Below are 26,314 nucleotides of genomic sequence, written 5' to 3' on the forward strand. Positions count from 1 at the left end.
ACGGGTTAAGATAGCAAAATCTCTTCAGCAGGTTTCTAAGTTTTGATCGTCATAGGGCAATAATTTTATGTTTAAATACATCTTGACCCCCTAGTCTAAGTACTGAATGTGTTTGTTGGCTACAGTCCTACGCCTTTAAGTATTAGAAAAAAGGTGAGGAAAGGGTTGCAGGGTCCCTTTAAGGACTTGCTTCATGTGCTGAAGACAAAGTGTGTCCCAAGTGTCGGGGAGGTCTGTTGGTTTCTCCACAAAATGCATCATAGGGATTAGAAATGACTCGAAATATAAGAATCAAGGGCGAGAGGGAAACCACCCACATATTGAGATGTAAGCGAAAATATGACGTACACATGGCGTCGCAGCGGTCGTTTTCGCTAACGGCCATTCGATCGTCCACGTTTCGTGGCTTGTCAAGCGAGTCGCTGTAAAAACTGGCAGGGGCAGGTTCGAATTTGGGTTCCTCCCTCCCACGGGCCGCGTCGGTCGCGTGTTCATGGTCGGAGCAAGCCTATTGTCTTTCAGAGCACCCAACGACATTACGAACACATTTTTAAGCGCGCATCATTTCCGTCGAGGACATAAAAAGACAAAAATTGTTATTTTTCAAAAACGTTAGTTAAGGTACCATTCATAAGTAGAGCAATGCACTATCATGATTGTTTTATTCTGGTAACCAACCTGCCGCGGTGGGTAAGTGGCTAAGGCGTTGTGTGCGGCTGAGCCCGAGGACGTGGGTTTGATCCCAGCCGCAGGTGGCTATTGTTATGATGTAGGCGAAAGTCAGTTACGCAACAACAAAAAAGGAAAACTAGGTACTTTTCGCGTATTCAGTGTATTAAAAGTCCTTACAGTCAAAATAGCTATTAGGGAACAAGTGAACCTAAATGGAGGGTGCTTTTGCGGCGATTCGCGTTCCCCGGAAAATATTGATCATTTTATTTTGCTACACAGAATGCTTAGTTTTTAAGGTCCGTTGCAGAATGAGGTCAAGAAGGTTAGGGGCCCTCCAGATTGATCCGCTTGCACAACTACGTTTACCACTTAAGGGCTACTGGGCGGGGGGTGAGACTTCCCAGAATGGATACGGAGGGGTAAGGCAAGTAAATCAGTAGCGTCACTAAGTGAAGGTTTATTTCGTGGCTCTATCGAGGAGCGGCCGCTCTGAGGCGGGGTCATATTCGGCGTCGGCCTCCACCTTTGCATTACAAGTCAACACACCGTGAACGAGCGGTAGACTGCTCGGGGTATCATTTTGATGTCAGAGTCGACGGACGGTCGCGAAACTGGCGAGGATAGGCGGACATGCGGATTTCTAGAGCTTATAACTCATCTCATACGGAAAGACATTGCACACGAAATGCGGCTGCTATACGCCCCAGAATGTTCACCTACGGGCTCCGCAGGGTGCCTTTCAACGTGCGCCCGGGCCACACGCGGAGCTAAAAAATCGTATCGTTTGCACGTTTCTAATAATTGCTGTTCCCTTCAAGGTGTGTGCATGGGAGTAGAGCTCAATACCCAACAAGATGAAAGAAATTTTTTTGGAAACTGCTTCAATCGGTGAGTCGAATTAAAATACTTACCGCCACTGCTCGACAGCCGACGCAGTTTTGTTGCATAAATGCGAACCTGAAGTCATGAGCATCCAGCAAGTCTCCTTCTGAAATTTTGAAAATTATATGAGGCAAAACAATCTAAGTACGTTTGACATTGAAGCGGTTAGCTGGAAAAGCCGGCGCTTCGCCCTAGCGTTGCTTAAAAACAGTTTCTTATTTTATTGTTTTCCTTCATCTTTTCATGCCCACCGTGTAACCAACATGTGAACGGAAGCCTGTCTTATCTGACGGCTGTTCGTGGAGTCCGGCCGTGGTTGTGGGCACAACAAGTCTATGACCACACTAGGGAGGGCAAAATATTCAAGCAAACGGTGCAAGAGATGCAGAAGTTCAGCTATGCGGTAAGTAATATTCGGGACGCTTTCCAAAACCTTGAGCGGACAGAAAACAATTCATCAGTCGTTTTTCCCCCACGCAACAACTCAGGTCCTCAGTGAAAGGAAGCGACAACTCCTCAAAATCCCTCCTTCAAGCCTGAAGGACAGGGGCGCCAAGATAACCACTACCATGCCGGAATCGTCCTCGTTGTTTCTGGATGCGCTCCTCTCTCACAACATCAAAGATCCTGCTTATTCATTTCAAGATGTCAAGAACGACATCGACTCCATAATCTTCGCGGTAAGTGGCGGACGACTGGATTTTTCTTATCGAAGGCGGCTGAATCCGGCTTTGGAATCGGCGGTCACCAAGAAAGGCAGCAAGAAAGAGCAGCTATCCCACCACCCCTTAAGGCCGCCAAAGATTTCGGCAGCGGAGACAACGGGGTTTACATGCACTCGGTATCCAAAGCCCATAGAATTTATTTCGGTTTTTCAAAATTTTTCGTTGCGGCGTGTTTTGTGGTTGCAAGGCAGAATGCATTATCGCTAGCGATATCGCACTCTCCCCCGATGAAACACTCAATCATCTGGACAGCCTTCAATGACCGCAATGTGTTGAGAGCACGGCCGGCTTTACAGACAGCGACCTGCCCGTAGCAGCCGGCGACGACGGGAGCCAGCGGGCCGAAAAATTGCCGCGTAGGGATGGCTCGCTCCGTCAGGTGGGGCTACATTTAATCCCCAACCTCGCCACCTTCGCTTCGCTCGCAGCACGACCTGCAACTGCTCGCAAGTACGACCTGCTCGCATAAAATGTAGCGGCCTTACAAACCAATACCGATTGCCCCCATCATTAGCTATAATACCAGCCATCACCTATAATTTACGGTTGAGTCTAGAACCACTTCTTATCTAAGCAAACTTTAACGTACACAAGTGAACCATGCTGCCACTATACCTTCCTGCTCGACAACAATTCTTTATTTTCGATCATTTCAGTTCACTGAAAAATTCGAAAACTTTACCGACTCTGACTTTTCCTCGATGATACTTCGTTTATGTCAAGTTCGTCTATGGACGTGCAAAAGTTCGCTGGGAAGGCTTCAATGTGTTTGAAGGAGCCTCAACGGAATCCTTGTGTCCGTGGAAGCGTCGTAAATATTGAGCTAAAACAATGTTTAATGCGTAGAATTCTTTGCCAAGGAGCCCCGCAGCTGGGACCGTGTAACGTCCTGTATTTGCCCTAAACTGCATAATTAGCGGAAGTAACACCTTTAACCGTTATAATCTGTCGAGCGGAATTTTAAAAAAATGAGACATAAAAATAAAAACGAGAAACATTACAAAATCAACGGACAAAATCCAACATATACATCTTATACAGCTCATCCAAAAACCGGAGACTCAAATAAGAATGCCAGGTAAAGAACGTTGAAAATACAAATGAAAAATAGCGAAAGCGCGCCAAACCTGCGCTGCGCCTTGCATGTGCAGAGAAATACGGAATTAGCGAATTAAAGGCACTTAATCACTATAACGGTGTACATTTACATATTTGCAGAGAAGAAACAAAAGGAAAATTAAAAAAAAATAATACCCAGCCGAATTTGGCTACTCATAGCCAAATCTGGCTGTAACGACTTCACAATGTATACAAGCGGTGTAAGAATGCTGGGCATCAGCAGATAATTCTGCGAATTTCCGCACATTTTTTCCAGCGAAAAGAGAACTAATCGACGGAAAATTCTTCGACGGCTGCGTAGTTTTCACCTCCACTTGTGATGCGCTTTTAAGAGCTTTCTCTGGGTTGTTTACAGCGCAACAAATTGCGAAATTCGGTATTACAGGTATGACAGCCGTCTTCAGTCAATGGGTTTGGTGAGAACCTCAGTTATCTTCATGATATCTTTTTGAGCCCTTTCGCCCGTACGAAGCCTTGGAAACCCGGTGAAAATGAATTCCCTTTGGGTTTATTTTATTTATTCATGGTATGGAACAAAGTGCGACGAACATTTCTTTGTGTTTGATTCTTTCTTATATACGCGTGCTATGAAACGGATGGAATGCTATGGAACGCGTTAGCAAGGGGTTAGCAGCTGTGGACGCTTCTTGCGGACGATATACGGATGTGTCCGTGTTCGGAGGACGCCAGCCCGATGCGTGCTTTTTCAAACCTAGCCATGTAACGATTTCGCGTTAGAAATTCCCGTATTTAAAGGGACACTGCAACACTTCTTCCAACATTTTTTAAAATCTTAGATGCTCCCAGAACGTAGTCACCCAACACACACAGTACTTACATTACGGGGTCACAAAGTACCTCAGCCAAAAATTACTGCTCTATGCCTATGAGATAACTTCAGAACTCGCTCAAAAGATTTTTCTTTCTTTCCCGCTTTTGGCGTTCTTCGACTGCTCGAATTACGTCACTGATGCCATGTAGCGGCTGTTGGCCGGTTTTGCTTCAGATGCAGCAAAGAACGAATTCGATAGCAACTTTGAAAATATAGCTACAAAAACAAAGCAGAAAAGGAAGGCGTATTTGGTGCGACAAGTAAATCACGCAGTGCCGTTCCGTGCTGGCGATAACTATAGCTTTCGCAGTGCTTCTAGACGCGAAGGAAACAGTGAAAGTGCTTATCGAAAGTGTTGCAGGGTACCTTTAAGCACACCGTCGATCCCACAGAAAGTGTGTACCTCCCCCAAGGTGAATTGGCAGAAACAGACCACGACGGAGCGAGAAACAAAAAATACCAGCGATGGCAGGCGGAGCAAGCGCGTACAAATGGCGGCCTCATACTGGTGCAGTGGATTCGAAAAGAACTAAAAAAGGACAAATAACAGAGAGTTTTAGCTGACCGTTTCTGAAGGTCCGCTCTGCTCCGACAGCTTGCGGGAGTGCCGTTGCGCATGCGTGGTGCGCTAGGGCGCTCGCGGCGATACCGGAGCGGGGCCCCGCTCCGCTAACTGGGGCCTCTTAGCGGACCGTCGCGGCAGCTTACGCTGTCGCGCGGAGTTCCAACATAGCTGCTCCTCCCCCCCCCCCCCCCCGCGAGGCGAGCGCGCCTCGCCTCGCCTAGGAGCATTATCTTGTGTATGATCCATGAGGCCGGGAGACTTTGAAACAAGACTGCTGTCGTTTCTCGTGTTGTAATATGGCTTCCCGACACTGCATTTTCGCGGTTTAGTCAAGGCGAATTTGAATAGGGTTGGTGCATAACAGGGCGGCAGGAAAGAATGCCTCGTTACCCTTTTCCGCCTTCCTTTTCTCTACTTTTTTCGCACTGCGTGCTTGCTCATGCTTCTTTGGTGATATTTGAATGTCTTCACCAATAACAGGCCCGGAATAACTCCTAAATGAAAGTGCGCCTGATATGAACGCTGAGAAATGCGGTGCGAATTTTTTTATCATTAACCGTTTGTTTAGTAACATCGCCTTGCTGACGGAATTAAACGCTGAGCGATCGCTCGGTGACTGCGAAACTGAGACCCCGGTTTTTAGTGCGATTCGCGGGGTTAAAAAGAATGAGATTTACCTACGTCCGCTTGTGCAAGCCTTTGGAGCACGCTAAACGAATCTGCAGCAGTCCATTATGACCTGTCATTTTGGCCAGGTACGCGCTAAGTACCAACGGCGGACATCCATATCAACTTTTCAAATACGTGGTTGTAGTACTTCGTGATTATCTGGGCAAGGCAGTGAGTGTTTAATGCATACAACACATACAACGAAGAACCATTAAGTGCGCTGCTGAGCACGAGGGCGTGGGTTCGATTCCCGGCCACGGCGGCCGCTTTTCTGATGGCCGCGAAAAGCAAAAACGCCCGTGCGTGCGAGATTTCGGCGCACGTTAAAGATCCCCAGGCGGTAAATATTATTCCGAAGCCCTTCACTACGGCGCGCCTCATCGCCCGCGTTGCGTCGGCGCGTTAAACCCGACAATCAGTCGAAGAACCATTAAGCTAGCCGCATACGTGTACGCTTCGTTGATTGATTGGTTGATTGTAGGGTTTACGCGCCGACGCATTAACAGGCGATGAGGCGCGCCGTAGTGGAGGGCCCCGGATTAATTTTGACCACCTGGGGATCTTTAACGTGCGCCGAAATCTCGTGCACACTGGCGTTTTTGCCTTTCGCCTTCATCAGAAAAGCGGCCGCCGTGGCCGGGAATCGAACCCGTGACCTCGTCCTGAACAGCGCAACGGTGTACAGGGGGGATTAAAAGAAATGCGAACAATGGAGCACACAGCCTCCGACGCATGCCGCACCACCTGGTGGCACTGTCAGTAAACTGCGCGCATGCGTATTTCTTACAGAGCGTTTGAGAGTGTGGTCTACTGTTAGGGGAAATGCTCAATAAAGAAGCGACGCCGGTAATTTATTTTAAGGCGATTTTTATGCTCTGTCGCCACTGAGCGTCATGTTATCTAGTACATTGGGGAGTCAAGCGCCCAGCAGGCTGATTGCAGCTAGCATGATGCCCTTCAACGATAATACTGCTCAGTGGCGACAGAGCGGGAAAAGGCGCCTCAAAATAAACAACTGGCGTCGCTTCTTGATCAAGCATTTCCCATAAATCTATGATTGATTGTGGGGTTTAACGCGCCGACGCAACGAAGGCGATGAGGCGCGCCGTAGTGGAGGGCTCCGAATTAATTTTGACCACCTGGGGATCTTTAGCGTGCGCCGAAATCTCGTACACACGGGCGTTTTTGCTTTTCGCCTCCATCAGAAAAGCGGCCGCCGCGGCCGGGAATCGAACCCGCGACCTCGTGCTCCGCAGCGCAACGCCTTAGCCACTGAGCCACCGCGGCGGGTATTTCCCATAAATCTAGGCCACACTCTCAAACGCTCTCAAAGGCATGCGCATGCGTGCAGTTTACTGAATTGGCAGCCAGACAGTGCGGCATGCGTCGGAGGCTGTGGGCTCCGTTGTTCGCATTTCTTTTAATCCCCCTGTACGCGTCGTGCTAAAAGAAAGAGGAAATCCCTCCTCGCTAACGGCAAGGAAGAAGCGATACTGCCCCGTTCTTCATTCAGGACCTTCTGAACATTGGCTCTTTTTTACGCTCAGTGACTGCCGGAATTCGTGCCTGCACCGCGCTGCGAGCAGTGCAATATTACGAGTCATTTCCACCATCTTAGGGCAATTCATACTTACAAAAACGCAGCTGGTAGCAACAGTGAAACTTCCTTTCATTACTTATTATCAAATAAATCCCTGATTTCTGTGATGTGGTTGTAAGCTAGAGGAAAATGTTTCCAGCAAGATACCGTGCCCACCGCCGCTGCTTCAGATTGTAAAACTTCCGTACACGCAACGCAACACTCTCCAAGACCTGCCGACTACTACTCACTCGTACTTCTGTATTTCCACGTCGGCACCCACGTGAAGGATACGCAACAAATATTTGCAGACCTCTATTTTTTGGTTGCGCCAGAGCCCTTGTAAGTTCTGTGGCGTCATTGCAGCTTCGTAGGAGAACGGTTGCGACCACAATCAAGCGCGGCAGACCTAGCACGTACCAAGGGCGCACTAAGAAGAGAACACAACCGTATGTGGGAGCTCAGATGCTTGCGCCAACCGCCAGGTGGCGAAAGCAAGGTTGAAAATGCGAATCACAGTAGCCGATGAATCAAGGTCTGTAGATATGCTGTGGCTGCCATACAAAAAGGGTCTTCTAGACGGACGTTGATTCGCCGAAATGTTTTATTTTCCGCGTGCCCACAAAATAATAAAAAAAATCATGACGTAAGCGTGCCTAGATGACGTATTTAGAAAACTTGGTAGGGAGAAGACATGAATTCAAGTGGAGAATATTCAAAACAGTTAAAATTTGCGGATGACATCGTCTTGAGCAGTGATACGGGAGGATACTTGCAAAGAATGCTTCAGGAACTGTACTCGGAAACCCTTACTGTAGGATTGAAGATAAATGTGAGTTAGAAGTTAGAAGAAAGTAATGTCAAATATCCATGCAGAAACCACACCTATCAGCCTAAGAAATGAAATATAAAAAGTGCGTGAATATAACCATCTTGATCAAGTTGTACGAGGCGATCCAAACCGTGAGAGGTAAATCAATCTTATAATTATTATCGGCTGTACAGCATTCGGAAAACACTCTGAAAGAATGAACAAAGGGCTACCTTTGCCGCTAAAAAACTACTCAACTAATGCGTACACCCGGTGATGACTTGTGGCTTCGAAACCTGTGGCCTTACTGAGAGCCTTGAAAGAAAAGCCTAACAAGGAATGGAAACAAATAATGATAGGAGTGGTGCTTTGAGATAGCAAGCAAGCGCTTTGGATTAGGACGAAAACTATGGTGGACGATATCCTAACTCAAATTTCCAAATGAATTTTAGTTGCGCTACAAATGTAATGCGAAGAACTGGCGAATCGACAGGATCACCAACGTAATGGTGTGGCTACCGAGGGAAGGGACTGTAAGTAGGGAAAGAGGGGTAACTCGCACGTTACTATGAACCGGTTACCACGAAGTTTGGGGGCAAAGAACGGATTCGTACAGCGAAGTATAGGAACAAATATAAGTCAATGGGGAGGCCTTCGTCTTGCAGTGGACAGAAAACAGGCTCATAATGACGATGATGATGTTTTTTTTTTTCTATTCGTCTTAATTATCACTAACTGAACTACTCAGCTTCTTCCGAGCAAGGCGGAGTTGTACTCTCGTTCTATTTACGTTTATTACTTTGAATTCTGGTCAAACAGCATTTTTGTTTTTCCAGCAAGCCGGGACATCTGAAGCAAATTGTTACACTCGGCTTTATTTTTAAATACTGTAGTCTCTCTTGGGCTGCCTAAACAAAAAAATCGTCCTGCCTGTCTGTCTGTCTGTCTGTCTGTCTGTCTGTCTGTCTGTCTGTCTGTCTGTCTGTCTGTCTGTCTGTCTGTCTGTCTGTCTGTCTGTCTGTCTGTTGGTCGGTCGGTCGGTAGGTCGCTCGGTCGTTCGGTCTGTCTGTCAGGCGACCCGACAAAAGTTGGGAGTGCTTGATCAAGCAGTATTTATGGGTAGAACCTTTCCCACCTACCGAAACTGTTGGCACGCGTCGTAGGTGTCAAGACCGATCAGCAAAAAAAAAAATTCACAGCATATCCACGGGGTGAATGATGATGAGTGGGCGAAGCTCCTGAGGGGAAATCATCGGTAAAACCGTGACTCTTCAGTGAAAGTTCGCCCACTACATCTGTGTCCGAACGTAACGTCTAGAAAGTCTCGCTTAAACCGCGCGTCGGCACCTTGGGGCTGAGCTCGCCTGATGCGTTTTGCAGACGCCTCACGAGCTCTCACTGCATCGGGGTCTGCCTGCCGATACGCGCGCTTTCTCGCCGCTTCCCGTTCCCTGACGTTTTGGAGATCCTCTTCGCGCCGCAGCCGTGCCGCTTCGCGTACGGCAGGGTCCTCGCGCCGTTGCCGTGACGCTTGGGCCTCTCGTTCTCGAACGCTGGGATCTTGGCGGCGTCATCGCGCAGCCAGACGACACGCTTCGGCCTCCCGCTCTCGTACGGCAGGATCTTGGCGGCGGCGTCGCGCAGCTTCACGGAGCGCTTCTGCCTCGCGGGCTCGCACATCTGCAGCCTTATCCATCGGGCGACTCCGAGCGCGCCAACAGCGAACGGATTTTATTACAACGCTCCCCGCCATCTAGTAAACAATCCAAGAACTAAACTAGAGGTAGCCACGCCATCTAGTAAACAATCCAAGCGCATCTTTTCATCATATACAAGTACCGCCATCTAGTAAACAATCCAAGAACTAAACTAGAGGTAGCCACGACATCTAGTAAACAATCCAAGAACTAAACTAGAGGTGGCTACATACATACGTCGAGGATGGACAGACCCACGCCCTAAGGAGCTTCGCCCCTAAAAAAAACCCGTTAGGGGCGTATTAGCCAAGACATCTGTACATAACTGACAGTACCAGCATAGCTTTAATTATGACGTGTGAGTCGTTCTTGCAGCAGCAAATAAAAAAGACGCGTTAAAATGGGTATGGCGGAGGAGAAATAGAGGAAACAGTGAATAAAACGTCTCCTCCACTTGTTCGAGCTGCACTAGAAGAAAAGGTCCCAAATTATAGCGAATGAGCAGCGCCAACGCAGGAAAATTGAATCCAACTGAGAAATTTGCAATTTGTACCCATCATAGGAGGAAGGTATGAAGAGTGGAACAGCATTGATGCATATGAGAGTAGAAGGGAGTGGGCGTTAAGTAGCAGGAGGGCACAAGAATATCGTCTTTTGATGAAACGCATGAACCTTCTCAATGACGTCAATTGCACTACATGTTCTCGGGCGGGTTTCATTAAATTTCGTAATGTCTAAATCGGCGGGTCTAAAATATGTCCGGTGGGCTACTCCGCCAATCGGAATGTCCGTCCCGAAACGGTCGGATGCCTCGTAACTGCTTGGGAAACACCTATGCGCCCACCTTACCTACCACCGACGCCACAACAGCAGGAAAAGTTCCCAATTTGCATTTCTGGTTTATGATAAGACTAAACAAAAGGTTCTGACTGTAGCATTTTGGTGATAACTTTCCCCCGTTCATTGCTGGCTTGTTGTATTTTCTCGCGTTCATTTTTGCGAACTCTGCTGCACATTTTAACAGGGCACCGATTCAACTGCCTCGGGCGTCAGTTGGACCATCTACCTTCTCGGGCTCTATCCATGTAAACTGGCAAAACTTCAAGAGGAACTTGACCGAGTGCTCGGATGGGACAGCTGCCGGACCATCGCATTGGAGGACCTTTTGCAGTTACACTACTTGGAATGCTGCATCAAGGTGAGTTGCGGATAGCAAACGCACTTTGTTCCTATTTTTGCGTGTTTCTTTTGCGCAGAAGAAACGTAACACTGGAAGAAAACCAAGAATAAATTGAGCTGTTGTTATTCCTACCAGATGTAGCATAGCATAAAATCTAAAGTTGGTTCGTTCGTTCGTTCGTTTTTTATAACAACGCACAATACTAAGGTCAAGTGGAATGTTTGCTATAAAATATATGTTGTATTCACTGGCGGGGCACGCATGCAGGCCACCATGTGAGTGCGCCGTCACTCGTTACGTCGGGCTCCGCAGGATGGCGGTACTTGTCCCTGCTAAGCACATAATGTAGGTTGGACGTTCCCAACTCTACCCCACCGAACGCAAAGTAATGCCTCTGCTCCAATGTGAGTGCGATTATAACGTCTCTGCTGACACCACCGCTGAGAATCGGACTGATATGAAGCAGGCGAGGCACGCCGGTGATTTCTTGTTTTGTTTTGCGGCTTGCGGGCAGTGGCACAAGCAGCGCCATGTCCATGGCGCTTCGGCTATGTCCGTGGCCGTTTCCAGTGTTGCCAAGCGAAGAAATTGACGGCTAAACTTTTCAGTGAATACCATCGATGGCTTTCTTGGCAAGGATTTATTTTTCTGATTACTTAGGCTGAAGTTAGAATAAGTTCTTAATTGTGTATAAAGCGAGTCCTAGGATCCTCCTACGGTATTTGGAGGGAGTCTACTTTACAGTTACGTTTATTTTGGATATTTTGTTATATATTTCAAGCAAATACAACTGATTCGTGTTTCAGAGCACTGGATAATACAACTGCTACTGATAAGGTGGGGGAAAATTGGAGACGGATATTGATTGAGTGCTTCCTGTTTGTTTCACCTGTTTACACGCATTTTTGTCGTTTAGCTGCTCGTGACTCTCCGTTTCTCGAAGTACCCGGATGGTAGTATGAATGGCGCTTGGTGTGAAGATGTAACGTTAGAGTTTATGAATGTTCTATTTATAACCCATCTTTACGGTACGCTTTTCCGGGACGCGGCCCGAGCACCGCCGCAAACAAACGAAGCAAGCCAGTTTTATTCGTCGCCAAATATGTGCGCCCCAGCCCGCCTGAAAACTTACCTTTATTGAGTATATGTGCTATCAAACGGAAGACAGGTACGTCGTGGTTTTGATGTTTATTTTGTAGCCGCTACCTACGCTAAGAGCGTCAGCAGGGTGAGGTCACGTGGCCGGGGCAACGAACGCACCCACCCGCTGGAACCCTGACGCGCCCTTGGCATCAGCATAGGAATTACCGGTGTGTTCTCAAATAAACCTGCTTCTACGGCGCTGTCTGCTCCTCTCCTTCAACCTCTCCGTGGCATGCCAAGCTTATGCCAAGCTCCGTGGCATGCCAAGAGCTTATGCCAAGGAAGCGTTGAATTCCCATTTAAACTAACCTTTCTCCTTCGGCGTGCTGAACTGCGTTCAACGGAAGTTCTACTGCACTTCCTTAGCCGGCGTATTGCACTACATTATAGGGTGTGCTTTTGCACTTGTACGTGAGGTGTTCCGTAGGAAAGTTAAGGGCACAGGGTAAGGCGAAATTTAAAAAAAAGGACTTTTTTTTTCTTTGTAATTAGGGAAGTTTGGTTCCTTGTGCACATTTTCCATATTCACACTTTTCTTAGAAATTCATATTTCTCACTCAAAAACAGTTTTTCCGAAAGCAGGTCGCAAGTGACCACATCCTCTTTAAGAGTGTTCTCCGTGTTTATTGCCATTTTCTTCGTCACGAAATTTCCAGTTCCACATCAAAACGCTTTTCTGGGACCAGCTGTATTAAGAAATGGCTTAGCAACCATTGCATAGCTCATTTTTCAGTGAGGGCAATCTAAAGACGCTGTTGCATGTTTTTTCCACATTTGTCCCTCAACGCCGCGCACGAAAAAACGTCTTTTTTTGGGCTGCACACTGTCATGATTGCAACATTGGATGCGGTTCTTTCATTCAATGATGATAGCAACGCACGAGCCAGCATGTGGAAATAATTCGGATCAAAACGTGGGCCCAAAACCACCATCAAATGGCTGAAAGAGGTTGACTACAAGCGAAAATACTTTGCGAACAGAGCTGTACGATGGTGCACAAAATGAGCAAGGAAGGACAGACGACCGGCTGAAAAGTAAACAAAAAAAATTCGATGGTAATTACGAAGCTGAATAAATGACTCCAGTGGTGTTTTTTGGGGAAAAAAATATTGTTTCCCCCTCTTTTTTACTTTAAACACAATTATCTCACAACAATGCTTTTATTACTTAGGTACCAATATTTCCTATATCTCCAGGGAAAATGAGCTGATTTTTTTCCCTGTCATCTACATAACTTGTCACACCTACTGTACCAGATTTTAAAATATGCACGCAACCATGTTTTTGTTACCCAACTTTTAATACTGAAATAATGCCCCAAATTTAGGTACTAATGGACAAAAAATGTATTAAAAATTGAATTTTTGATGAATATTCCTAATTATGCGATAGTTCAAAGACCACAAAATTTGAAAGAAAATGCTATGTACGTTATGTAGCTACCTTGAATAGATATTGAAAAAAGTGTACCTCAAAATGGCCAAAAATGCATGGGAAGTATAGAGATTACCCTGTGCCCTTAAAGGGGCCCTAAACAGGGCTCAAAGGTTGCGATTTTACGTACGCAATCGTTGGAGTACTATCCAAAGAACGCCTTGCCGCAAAAATGGTTTAAAAGTGGTCAGTATTAACCGAGTTATCGTTCATTAAAAAGGACCCGCAACAAGGCCCGGCGCATTTCCTGTTTCACCGCGCCTCCAAAGCACTGTGGAAGCGGAAACGTCACCGACCAGGCGCAAGACCACCTAGAGAAACAGGGTTGGTTCGAGAAGCGCGCAGCCATTGGCTCCCCTCGGTGGCACGTCACGCTTCTTTTTTAGCAGACGACGGCCAAACTCCGCCTACTACATCCGCTACCGTACAGCGGGGTCGGTCGGTGGCCGGTCCGCATCGAACGGCTGCTCGCGCAGGCCGTGGCCACGTCAGCGGAAACGAGCGGCTACAAGCGTTTGAAGGCAAGATAGGGGGCACGGAGATAGGGGGCTTCCAAACGCAACATGCTCGCTATTGAGGGATGCTAACGACGACTATCGCGGCTCGCTAGCGTTTCGGCATGCGGCGCTGTCGCGGTGAACTCGTCCCATCGAGGTCTGGGAAAAGGCTTAGCGTCGCCGCAGTTATCCAGACACTGCTTTGCGAGGCCGCGACGACGACGATCCCCCGCGCAATCTTTCACTGCACTATCACCCCCTTTCACGTATTTGCAAACTGATTTTTGGCAATAGTCCCGCTCTGGCGGGCGGTGACAAGTTTTAGCTGCTGCGGTGTATGCCGTATCGTGCATACACCGCACAGTGGGCTGCTTGTCGACCGTGCACGCAGATGCTTGCCGCAGTCGTGCGTGTAGCGGGCGTTTGTGCCCGCAGAAAGGCTCCGTGTTTTTTAGCGCTATTCATACTTTGTAAATGACGCGCTATATATAAGCTCGTGTAACGGATGGCGACGATCTACATTCGTCCGTGCCTCCGGTGCATACGCCGTGCTGCCGGTGCTCGAGCGCTGCGCGCAACCGCGTTTCCCCCAGAGCTGGGAACGCTGATTGGCTACAGCATTTAACTGGGCCCACCAATAGCGCCGCCGTACTGTTGAGAGCTTCGTACGTCACAGTGGCGCGTCACAAGCGGTCTGTCGCACGTCAGAGCGCGGCAGTGTGGCAGCAAGGAAGCGGTAGGCGAGCAAGGAAGAAATAAAGCATCTTTGTTGCGTGTTTGTGCGGCCCCTGCTTTACGCAGAGGTGTAATATTTGTTATACATTGTCATGAAGGGGTACTCTAGCGATTTCGCGATTGAAATGGCGACCTTCAGAAGCCTGTTAAAGGGACACTGAAGTGATTTGTAAACATTGGGGGATTACTAGCGCAAATTGTAGTCCGGAGTCCATAGGCCATGTTTCGACCGCTGTGAGTGCGTTTACGCGAATTTATTTGTAGAAAAATCAATTCGAAAATGCTGTCCTCCTCTCTGCATCCTCGCCCATTTTCTGTGGCGTTTTCGTGTGACGTCAAGGGGAAATGACTTAGCTTGACTGCGCTGCTGCACGGCTCGCCGACCTTCCGAACGAGTGAGTCGGTCCAGCGTGTAATCCACCGGCCGCCGACGGGTCTTCGCAATTCGTTCGCTCTGTTGAAACTAAGCCACGACACGTTTGTGAACGAAAGAATGTGCCTTTCTTTACATTGTTAGTTTGTACACTGTATCAAGCTCTAAGTCCGGGTCGCTCCACACAAGCGCTGCACAAGTGCATATGCGACGCTTCGCTGACTGGTACGCTAGTAGGAAAACCTATAAGGCCACTTGAAGGCGGCAGAAGAGTCAGCGAATATAGGTACTAAGGAAATAAAATCCATTGGAACGTTTACCGTACAGCTAGGGAGCAGGAAGCACTTTGCGCTGGGTGAACAAGCACAGCAGTCAGCAGCACGACCACTCCTGGAACGTTTTAGATGCAAAGCATCTCTTAGTCGACCCTCCGTCGTCCGGAGTCCGGCGTCCTCACCTCCCCTCCTAGCCACAACAGTTGTGATAACGCCGTTCTCTCTCCCCTCCTCCTTTCTACACCACCTGTGCGCTACGCACGCTGCTCTTCCTCTCCCCTCTACACACCAGCTGTCCAATCACACGCATGCGCGCTGCTCCTCCTCTCCACTCCCTCTGCTCTGCAAATAAACCCGGTCCGCACTCCGCTCAGTTGCTTCTTCATTACTGCGCCGTCTGATGACTGGAAATGGACGCCAACGATTCGATTTGATTGATTGATTGTGGGGTTTAACGCGCCGACGCAACGCAGGCGATGAGGCGCGCCGTAGTGGAGGGCTCCGGATTAATTTTGACCACCTGGGGATCTTTATCGTGCGCCGAAACGCCAACGATTCCGTCAGCGAATTGGCTGGCACACCTTCACCTAGCGCCAGCCAGCACACTGTCAGAACCGCGAGCACCTCGAAGACAAGGCTGCACAGAGGAGAGCTCGCGACGCCGAACGTAAACGGCAGCATCGAGCAGCGGATTCCTCGCTTCGAGAACGAGAAGCCGCTTTGAAACGCCAGCGGCGAGTAGCTGATCCAGATGGCGTTCGGCAACGTGACAACGCTTCGAAACGCCAGCGTCGAACAGCGGATTCCTCGCTTCGAGAACGAGAAGCCGCAAAACGTTCTCCACTACTCGATAAATAAAGAAGATATTTAATACGCTACTACACGTGACTTTACTCTAACAACCAACTAAAACGCTACTATTCCACGGCTTTGCATCCCCTCAGGGTGCCCACGTGGGAAGATGGTGTAATTTTTTACGTCTAAAAAATGCAACGCTAAACGGGAGAAATTGTGGAAATTTGGGGAACACTTGCTGCACGAGCGCTATATAACAAATTGTTACCTAAGCTGCTTGAAATGATAAAACTAAATCAAAGTGTAAACTGGTTATACATGATATAGCTTGTATTTCCAAGATCGGCAGCACTGGCCCGTGTGGCCGAGTGGTCTTGAGCGCTAGGTATGTGTTATTTTGCAAGTCGCAAGTTCGAATCCCCGAGAGTACGTTTCTTTTTTCTTTGGTAAGTTGATTTTTTTGTTGTTTTCGGCCGATGTTTTCTATACTGAGTTCACCATTTTTGTGCCGTAACGTTCATTGCTCGAGGAGCAGGTTCGCAGAACCCGCGCAGACTGACACTGACGCGCTAGCGAGTTTTAGTTGGCGTGTTGTTGCCATAAGCACCGACTGCTTGCGGGCAGTGGGCACAGGCCAGAACCAACAGACCCTTGGTCAGGTGGGAACACGCTTTTTACGGTACAGGCATCAGTGAGGCAACCTCCAAATGGGGGGGAAAAGCGCATGCCATTTCAGCGTCTGTAGTGACTCGGAGGGCGTTCATCCACTGCGTAGGCCTCGGCTAGTGATTGCTACGATAACAAGCCGTCCTAGGAAGCTCATCTTAGGCGTTTTACAGCCGACAACACGGCACGCGGTATGGCGATTATTGAGATATCGAGAATACCCATCCAACGATAACGTCGCATGTCAAGCATTTTGTTTTACAGAACCGAAACCGAAACTTGTTTGAATGTTAATCTTGGACACCGTTCAATCACGTTGCACCTCCTCCCGACGTCACAGCCTTTAGTTAGTGCGGCCGCCGCAGACCGCGCATGGTAGTTTTTCTTCTTTCGGGCTTTATAAAATATTTACAGACTTATCATCCGGATAAACGAGGAAAAGTGTGTTAATTTGAGCCAGTCTACGCAGTGCAAGCAAAAACGGGAGCTTGACAAATTCGCCTCAGTGTCCCTTTAAAAGAGGAGAAATTAACTTCAGCCTAGCAATTGAATTTCTGGTTACGTTCCTGTGTAATGTTGCGTATTCGGTTTTTGTTTCTTTGTTTTATGTTTCAGGAGTCGCTGCGCCTGTATCCACCATTCCCGCTTTTTGGAAGAATGCTGGAACAGGATACGGTTATAGGTAAGGAGGGTTTTTCCCTTTATTTTCACTGCCTTTGACTTTTCTGTTTTTCAAATGTGAACCTTGTGGAATTAATGCATGTTCAAACTGGTCACTTTATTGTGCAACCGCCACAGCCCCTCCTATGACATCTGTACAGTTTTTATATTGCGACTATTTTAAGTCCTGTTGTTATAAAAGGTTTGTGAGTATCGTCGCAAATACATTAGGATGAAATGTTTTACCAAGTTATTTCGGGGCGCACTCGCACGTAGATACCCTGTAACACATTTTTTTTTAAAATCTGAAATGCTTTCATGCGGCAGTAAACAAAAGCGTCTAGAGTCAGATTAGGTGGCCACTAATGACACAAGCCAAATATTCCTGCTCTACAGCCATGATATAGCTTAGAAACTATAGATCTAAATATATTCCTCTGGTTCTTGGTCTGAGTATTGTTTGCATGCTTTGAATTGAATCTCCTAATCGATATTGTGGTTATTGGCTCACTTTATTCCACTTGAAGCTACAAAGCATTCCGCAGACACTTTAAAAACTATCGCAACAAAACAAAACACTCACTAGGACCCATATTCTCCGAGGCACCGAGAAATTCCCGGCGTCGTTGAATTCTCACGCGTTCTGTGATGATTTCCTCGGCGTGCACTTATATCTGGCGCTTTCATCCGCAGCCATTTGTGTGAGACCACGCAAGAATTCAACACCACAGAAAAAATTCCGGTGTTCCAGAGAACACTATATGCGGGTTTTGAACAGGTATCTGCTGCAGTAAGCAAGTCCCGCATGTGTCGCTGTGGGTAGGCGGTAACTACACCATTAGAAATGCTTCTTGGCGCGAAAGTAAAAGGAATATGTTGCTTGATTGTCGATTGATTGTGGGTGTTTTACGCACAGAAGCTACACCTTGGTTATGAGGCTCTCCGTAGCGGCGGGCTCCGGATTTATTTTGACCACCTGGGGATCTTTAACGTGCGCCGAAATCTCGAACACACGAGCGTTTTCGGTTTTCGCCTTTACCAGAGAAGCGGCCGCCGCGGCCGGGAATTGAAGCGACGTCTTTGGGCTCAGCTGCACAACTCCTTAGCCACTGAGCCACCACGGCGGGATCGAATCTGTTGCAGGGTGCCCTTAAAACCTTCACTTGGGCAACGTTCATTATTTCTTAGCTATCATAAATGATGAAAATGAGAGAGGAGAGACAAGGAGAGAGATAGAAAAAAAGAGAGAGAGAGATAGCTGCACAACTCCTTAGCCACTGGGCCACCCCGACGGGTTTGCCAAAGCCACCACGGCGGTATTGAATCTGTTGCAGGGTGCCCTTAAAACCTTCACTTGGGCAACGTTCATTAGTTTTTGGCTATCATAAATCATGAAAATGAGAGAGGAGAGACAAGAAGAGAGTGAAAGAAAGGGAGAGAAAGGCAAAGAAAGAGTGAGGGAGCTTTTAGTTTGGCAGGCGGACTCTAGGTCAAGTGGGGGAAGTGGGAGTAGAAGGTAGGGTGTTTGTGGCCTGGGACATCTGTCCACCTTCAAGATATTCAAGGCTATAGTATACAAACACCCTACCTTCGACAGCCACTTCCCCAACTTGACCTAGAGTCCGCTCGCCAAACTAAAAGCTCTCTCTCTGTCTCTCTCTCTCTCTCTCTCTCTCTCTCTATCCTCCGTTTCGCGATTTACAGCGGCGGCCATTTGGAGTGCACAGAGTGAACGATATGCCCCTGGCGTTTAACGTTCGCTTTATGCAAAAAATAATCTAGGCTTAGAAAATATGACCACATCTATGTGTACCCATAGGCAAAGCAACTTCCGGTGCTTTTTTAATATCCTATGGCCCTTAAATCTCTGTAGCTGTAAAAATGTAAGCCAAGTTAGAACTTGAAGGCTATCTCTGGCGAATTTAATGTAGGTTTATATAAGGTAACGTATTGTCGTGAAGGAAGAAACGCCCGCAGGCATGTTAAAGTCGGAAGCTCGAAAGCAGTGTAAGGCGGAGCCACTTCGCATAACCGTAATCATTTTGGAATGAATGGTGAGCATAATACTTTCTCGTCTATTCACGCAGCTACCGTGAAGTTGCTGACAGAAAGCGGCCCCAAAATCGTTGTGGCCTCCCATGTAGATGTCATAAATTTGCAAAAAGAGAGAAAATCGAACGTCTTATGTGCACCCACATTCTCTCCCCAGATGGATACACCCTTCCTGAGGGTGTCACGTGCTTTGTGGACCTGTACAGCCTACACCGAGACCCGAGGCACTTCCCCGAGCCAGATTCCTTCGTGCCAGAGCGCTTCCTGGACGATTGCGGGCTGCGCCACCCTTATTCCTACATACCTTTCTCAGCTGGTCCCAAGAGCTGCCTAGGCAAGCTTCGTCTAAAAAAAAAATCAAATGTTGGCGGCTTAACTTGGCCGAAGCTGCAACCTGGGCTATGAGGCGCACCTAATGTATGACTACGGATTAATGTTGACCGCTTGGGGACAATTACCTGCGGCGAATGTCGACACACGGAAGTTTTCGTTTCTCACCCCCACCAGAAAAACGGCCGCCGAGGCAATCCTCGTCTTCGTTCTAGGAGTTGTCGTGTACAGTGATAATTTTTAACGGCCATTGTACACGGCGTCTCCGCTATCGTGCACCAAGATTTCGAAAAAGAGGAATTACGTTATTCGAAGAAAATCTAGTTCACAATGTTTGCAGTACAACGAAGTAGCCGCCAGTAATTTTTTAATTGATGAGATTTAATTAGGCAGTTTGAAATATTTGTAATTAGTTATATCATTCGAGAAGTACTGCTCCAATAAATAATTGTCCATGAGGCATTTGCAGGTATCCACGAGGGACATCTAACTGCGGTACTTTCAGCGCCGTACTAATTGCTTACTCATTTTTTCGCAGCGCGAAATACACGTGGCGAAATATGAAAAATACCACGCCACTTGGCTTTTCGGCGTTCTTACATGAGCTACTCCTGCGAGGAGGAGTCCGTGAAATCACCGAGAGTACAGAGGAGAAAGAAGGGCGGAATGGCCGGAGAGAGAGATATAGGGAATGCTCTTTAATGTAAACTGGTGAGGTCAGCCCCGCGAGGGACAAGACTTGCTACAGCAGATCGGGGGTGACTACGTTGATGAGTGGTGAATATCAGACATTAGGGTTACAGCAGGAAGAAGACAAACATGAAACGTTAAAAAAAGGACAAGAAAAACAAAAGAATGCTGCCAGCAGAGTACGGACATAAAAAATGCAATTGAAAGAAAAATCGTTAATGGAAACGCTGAAACAAAATGAAAAGTAAACCAGCGAAAAAATGAGTAACAACACCAACCCAAGAAAAATAAATAAATGAACGCCACAGTGACACCAACACAGGTGTAAAGCCCGGTTTGGTACCCTGCACTGGGGGAATGGGGTTCAGCGGATAAAAGAGAGGGAGGGAGACGAGGAAGAGAAAGGAGTGGGAAGGCGGCACTTTCTAGTCTCGTTTTAAGCACCACAGTCGTTCAAGTAAATTCGTATCGATCAGTAATTATGATATCACCGAGATTATGAAACACTTCGACAAAAAGTGCAAAAGGGGTGAAAAAATCCTCCCTCACTTTGGGTGCTTCAGTTCTGCCCGTAGAAATGGCGGATTCGCTTTGGAAAGGGGAAATTTGCCCGTAGCAAATTGTCCTTGTTTACAGTTTCTTCTTCCGGCGTTCAGTTTACTGGTGGGAACACGCCAGTGTAGACGTTCCTCTACAGCTCACATAATTTTGTGATTTTCTCTCAATGTTTTGAGCATATCTGAAAGATGGAATAGGAATCTGGGGCAGAACCCTTTATCTATGTTCACTTTCCGGTGCCCTGTTTCTACGAACTTTTATTGTTATTTTGTGTGGGGAGTTAGGAACATTAATTATCATGGGAGCCTATGGTGATCGTGCAAACTATGCATTAAAGTAGAGCTGAAACGATGAGTTGCAGAAATCAATTGCGTTATTGGCAACTTTCTCTAGTACTTAGTTTGTGCCCTCTTTGTGTGATTGCAAGACAGACTTAAAGCGACGAATGAATGCATAGTGTCTCTCAACTAGTATCTCAAACCTCTTCTACTATGCAGGTCAGCGCTTCTTCCTGCTGGAAGCGAAGCTGTTGCTTGCGAAAATTTTGTCCAAATTCAGCGTGGTTCCTACGAAGCCTGTGGACCAGCTGAAGATCAGCTACGAAGTCGTACTCAAGGCGAGGGGTGAGCTTCGAGTCTGGTTTTATGAGAGAAATGGGCCGGCTCCATAGATATTGCAAGAATATTTCATTCACTCAACAGACTGGCAAACCGATTGTAAAAATGAGCTGAAGCGAAATAAAAAAAAACGAAAACCCATAATGCTACACTATTTGACATCTTTTGTTTTTAGCCTTTGGTTACTCTTTTAATCACAAACCTCAAAACACATTGAAGTGCGATATCCCGCGGAATTACTGTCTTTGCAGGTGACGAGGCACGGCTTTCGGAACAACAAAGTAATTAAATTTCAAACTTTCAAATCTAAGGAACTGTAACATATGAGTAATTTCAAATCACTTGACAATAAATTCTGATTCTCATAAGAAGAACATCATGCCGAAAGCGATGTCTTCTCAACCACCTTTTAATGTGTTCATTGAATGAGAAACAAACTCCACATGCGCAGAGCTCAGCGGAAGTAATTTTAGGGCGTTGTCACACGGAGTCTATAGCCAGGACGAAAGAAACTACGCAAGCAGTTCGCAATAAGCACCATATCGAGGTTTTAGGAATAAACTTTTTCGGTTGCTTCCCTCAAAATCTGCTCATATATAAAGAACAAGCGCACAACGTCGACAGAAGAAGGACTTGTATTTGTACAGTGTACATACAATTCAATGCTTGCACACCATCTTGGATCGCAGAATCTCCACCGCTGAGAATACTTCAGACGTACTTGAGTGCGGAAATGCCAAAACTTTCGTCCAAGAGCAACAACGTACTAATTCGTCAATTGGTTACGCGGGTGTGGGGGTAAGCCGTGGGAGTCGCGCACATGCTTGCTTCACCGAGAAGGTTAGTTTTTCGACGACATTTTTCTGCCGCCCCTGCCACGTAAATACCCATCATATTCCCCCTCCCACTCCCACACTCGCCCCTTCTCCTATCACTCCTTTCATGAAGAAAGCAATGGAGGTGTAGTCAATCGAATGCAATTTTCCGTGTTCGCATTCCTGGCGCGTTATATGTTGGAACAGCGCCAGTATTTTTTTTGTTCGTTTTACTTGGAACAACACGGGCCGGCATCTTTTGTTTCAGTGTTTGTTCTTATCTTGCATCTCTTCGACGGTGGTTTCAAGGCGTTTGTTTAATTGGCCGCCATAAACGCCAATCAAATGTGTGCGCCTAATTAAAAAAGCTCCGGTGCTCTCAGTAATGCTGTTACATTTTGCCTCAAATATGCGTGGAGTTCCCTTTGCGCTGAAAAGAAGCGGTATAGATGAACCATGTCAGCAGTTTCAGTAATTTGGAACAATTTTTCATTCACATACTTCGTGTTTAGGCTTTCTTTCACATTGACCGGGCTGCTAAATCGAGTGACAGGCAAACAGAGAGACCAAAACTTTCCTGGATTAGATACAATTTTCTGGTTCAGGTAGCCTAAGAAATAGTGCCGTCTTTCATAAATCGGGTTGCAAATTTGTGTCGGAGCTAGATCTGCGGTCCGAGATGCGAAGTAGTAGAGGGATGGAGCCTAATGAAGTAGAACCCCGCTTATAAGTTACTCACTATTTCGTGTTCGTGGCTATTACGTCGAGGTAGCGTGGTCCTTCTACAATAGAGAGTTTTAGCATAGCGGGTACCGTTCGCTACGCTAAGGTTAGCGGGTAGCGGGGCCCGACTGGGAAGGTGCAAATTCGTTCCGGTGGGGTGGATTAGTTCCTTCGTAGTGCCCGCGCATTCGCTCTGCTGAGGGCTAATTTCCTCGCCCTCATAGCGGCTTGCGGAGGCTCACGCTACGGTGGCGGGTTAGTGGAACCCGACTGCGCAGGCGCGCGCGGGCAGGGCGAGGAAACTAGCCCTCAGCAGAGCGAATGCGCGGGCACTACGAAGGCCGGCCGGAGGAACTAATCCACCGCACCAGATCGAATTTGCATCTTCCCAGTCGGGCCCCGCTACCCGCTAACCTTAGCGTAGTGGGCGGTACCCGCTATGCTAAAACTTCCTAATGTCTATAGACATTGTAGACATTACGCCACGCATTACAAACCATGCATTACAATGCGACGTAATACGTCGCCACACCACGACATTGTTGCTGTATACGTTACGATTATAGGGCAGAAATAATAAAAATATAGCAAAAAGTCACAAAAGTGCGCAAAAAAAATTAATAACACTGAAATGCGTAGTCCCCAACGAGCGCCGTTGGCGCAACACCGAAATCCCGGAATCGGGAAGGTACGGCACAACACCAGTAAGCATAATCATCATTGTCACCCGCGCAGTTATCGCTACACTATTTGCACGGGAACGCGAACTCGTTACCCTGCCCGTACAAATTGTTGCAAGTATTTTCTGCTAGCAACTTTACTATGTTTCATACTTCGTTTGCCTTCGTCACGACCGCTGATGGCGTCAAGAAAACGGCGTTTTCTTCCTTAAATACAAGCGCCGTTCTGCGGGTAGTCAACAAGGAACCAAACCTGGAAAAAGTACGTATCGCGAAACAGTGTGGACGTCACTGTTGACTTTGAACTCAATTGTAGAACACAAGTGAGCTGGGGGTTGTATGAAGGTGTTTAATTTATTATGATATTTAACTCGCCGACGCTACTCAGGCGATGAGGCGCTGGGCTGTGGAGGGATCCGGAATAATTTTGACAAACTGGGGATATTTAACGAGCCCCGAAGACTCTAATACACAGGCGTTTGCGCTTTTCGCCCCCATTAAAAAAGTGGCCGAAGAGCGTTGTACGAAGGTACCTGAACCACTTCGCCGGTGATGACAGCCACAAGGTGAACTAACAATTGGAGAAAGGCCGTGTCATTCTACAGTCCCTGAAGAAGCACCAAACTTATATCACGTGTTCTTAAACCTTGTATCCCAGGTAAATTTATTTTGTGTTTAACCATGGCTTATGTATTTTCATAATATTTAATAGCATATTTTGCGATGCTAACGCCATGCTCGTGTCATGCGTTTCTCTGCCACTACGTTCGTGTTCTGTGGTCGCATTAAAAACGTATAAGTGGGATTTTACTCTATAAACCATCTGCAGATCTTAAACATGAGCGGGAATCTCGTTTCTTTTTATCCCCCACTAAAAAAAAAAAACATTCACGGCTGTCTGTAATCAACTTGCGATTACCTACTCAGAAGTATAACGCCTCAGGCATTCAGCCACTGGAATGGGTACGTCCACAATGAGACCTTGTAGAGGTTTCTCCACAAGCTGAGAGTTTCTCAATTGGATATTCTACCTTCTGCGGCCACATATGCGCCAACTTTATCATGATAGCCTCTTCTCGCAATAAAATTTGAGATTTTCTTCCCGCCCTCGGCGCCCTCAAAAGTTTTGGCGACAGTTTTCCCGCGTATTATACGCGTGTTTGTCAATATTCCGCTGCTCCTAGGACTGCCACAATGTGCTCCAGTGGAAGAGGTACTACTGGCAACTGCTCCTTAAATATGATGACTTGAGCAACTCAGCCTTCCGTGCAGCAATAAATTCTACGAGAGTGTAAATTTGGGCTGGTTGGTGATGCATTCTTGTAGGCTAAGCGCGAGGCCGACACAGGACGAGACAAGAGATGAGGCGAGGACGAGCGCTAACCAACACTGTTTTGGAAGGCAATGCACCCAAATTTGTCGATGCATTCTTCAATACAACTAAGAAGCAAGTCATTAGGGATCAAATAATACAGGTCTTTTACGCCAATAGAAAATGCCTACATGCTTTGATTAAACGCGGGGAAACAAAATCTATAACCTTATCAGAATTTCTGACCAGAAACGGATCGTCAACTGTCAAAAGGCCATTCTTTCATCAAAGTATGTACACATTTTCCATTGATGTAAAAGACCGGTATTATTTGATCCCTCATGACTTGCTTCTTAGTTGTATTGAAGAATGCATCGACAAATTTCTATAAATAGATTTCTATAAATAGGTTCTTCACCCTATGTCAACCACGAAGAAAAGACTGCAACGTATTTTCACTGACTTCTCGCATTGTGGCCTAGAGACTCTCCCCCTCACGGATTAGCGCTGGGATAGACGAGTCGATCGCAGGAACACATCGCCCTCGGTATTCATGACATCGATAGACAACGGGACGAAGTAGATATGTGGCTGCACCGTTTAAACCAAGCCGTTTACTGTCAGCAAGTATATGCTAAATTAGTTGATCGTGATGTTTGTGGAGACTCTGGACTTTTTCTGCGACGCAGTATAGGTATAACCCCCCTCCCCCCTACCCAGTTTTTATTCCGGTGAAGCCGATTTTCTCGGCGCCGCTGTGGCGCCCCTCCTCGCCACTGCCGGCAGCGCTTTCGCAACTGCTATTCCCATCACCACCAGTTATGCCTCTTTCACAAGCTGCGCAATCAGCTGATAATGGCGGCAGCGCCCTTATCGGGCGTCACCAGAGCAACGTTCCCGCTTTGAACGTCGACGTGAGCCCATATTTTTTTCAGCATGGAAGGCTTCCCGCGCGACATTTTCGTTCGTGTATTTCACGCCTAAGCATGCGTCCACGGTGCTCCGTGCACGCGCCCATCACTGTTGCCGGTTTATGCGTGTACTGGTTGGGGGTGGGAGCAGGGGGCGTGCATGCACAGCTAGTCTTCATGCCGCTACTGATGATATGCGCGTTGTGCTGGCGGAAAATTTAAACGTGGAAGTCTCGCGGCTCAATGCCACCTGTCATCTGTCGCATTAGTCGAGCGGTTTGGGTTTGGGTTGGTGTGTTACACAGGCAGTGAGATGC

General features: G+C 47.3%; 1 protein-coding gene across 1 annotated transcript in view; it reads left to right on the forward strand.

The window, feature by feature from the left end:
* LOC144172689 (cytochrome P450 4V2-like) overlaps positions 1 to 21,609 on the forward strand; it is a 45,014-nt gene extending 23,405 nt beyond the window's left edge. The window contains exons 5-11 of the mRNA XM_077701322.1: positions 1,491 to 1,560; positions 1,831 to 1,957; positions 2,043 to 2,234; positions 10,576 to 10,749; positions 17,265 to 17,331; positions 19,519 to 19,695; positions 21,437 to 21,609. Coding sequence (XP_077557448.1) covers positions 1,491 to 1,560; positions 1,831 to 1,957; positions 2,043 to 2,234; positions 10,576 to 10,749; positions 17,265 to 17,331; positions 19,519 to 19,695; positions 21,437 to 21,609 — 980 coding nt within the window. The remainder of the gene's footprint in view (positions 1 to 1,490; positions 1,561 to 1,830; positions 1,958 to 2,042; positions 2,235 to 10,575; positions 10,750 to 17,264; positions 17,332 to 19,518; positions 19,696 to 21,436) is intronic.
* Positions 21,610 to 26,314: the final 4,705 nt, after the last annotated feature.

This window comes from Haemaphysalis longicornis, unplaced genomic scaffold (assembly GCF_048455015.1).
Source record: "Haemaphysalis longicornis isolate Haplotype H1 unplaced genomic scaffold, Haemaphysalis longicornis Haplotype H1 scaffold_25, whole genome shotgun sequence".
Classification (NCBI taxonomy): Eukaryota; Metazoa; Arthropoda; class Arachnida; order Ixodida; family Ixodidae; genus Haemaphysalis; species Haemaphysalis longicornis.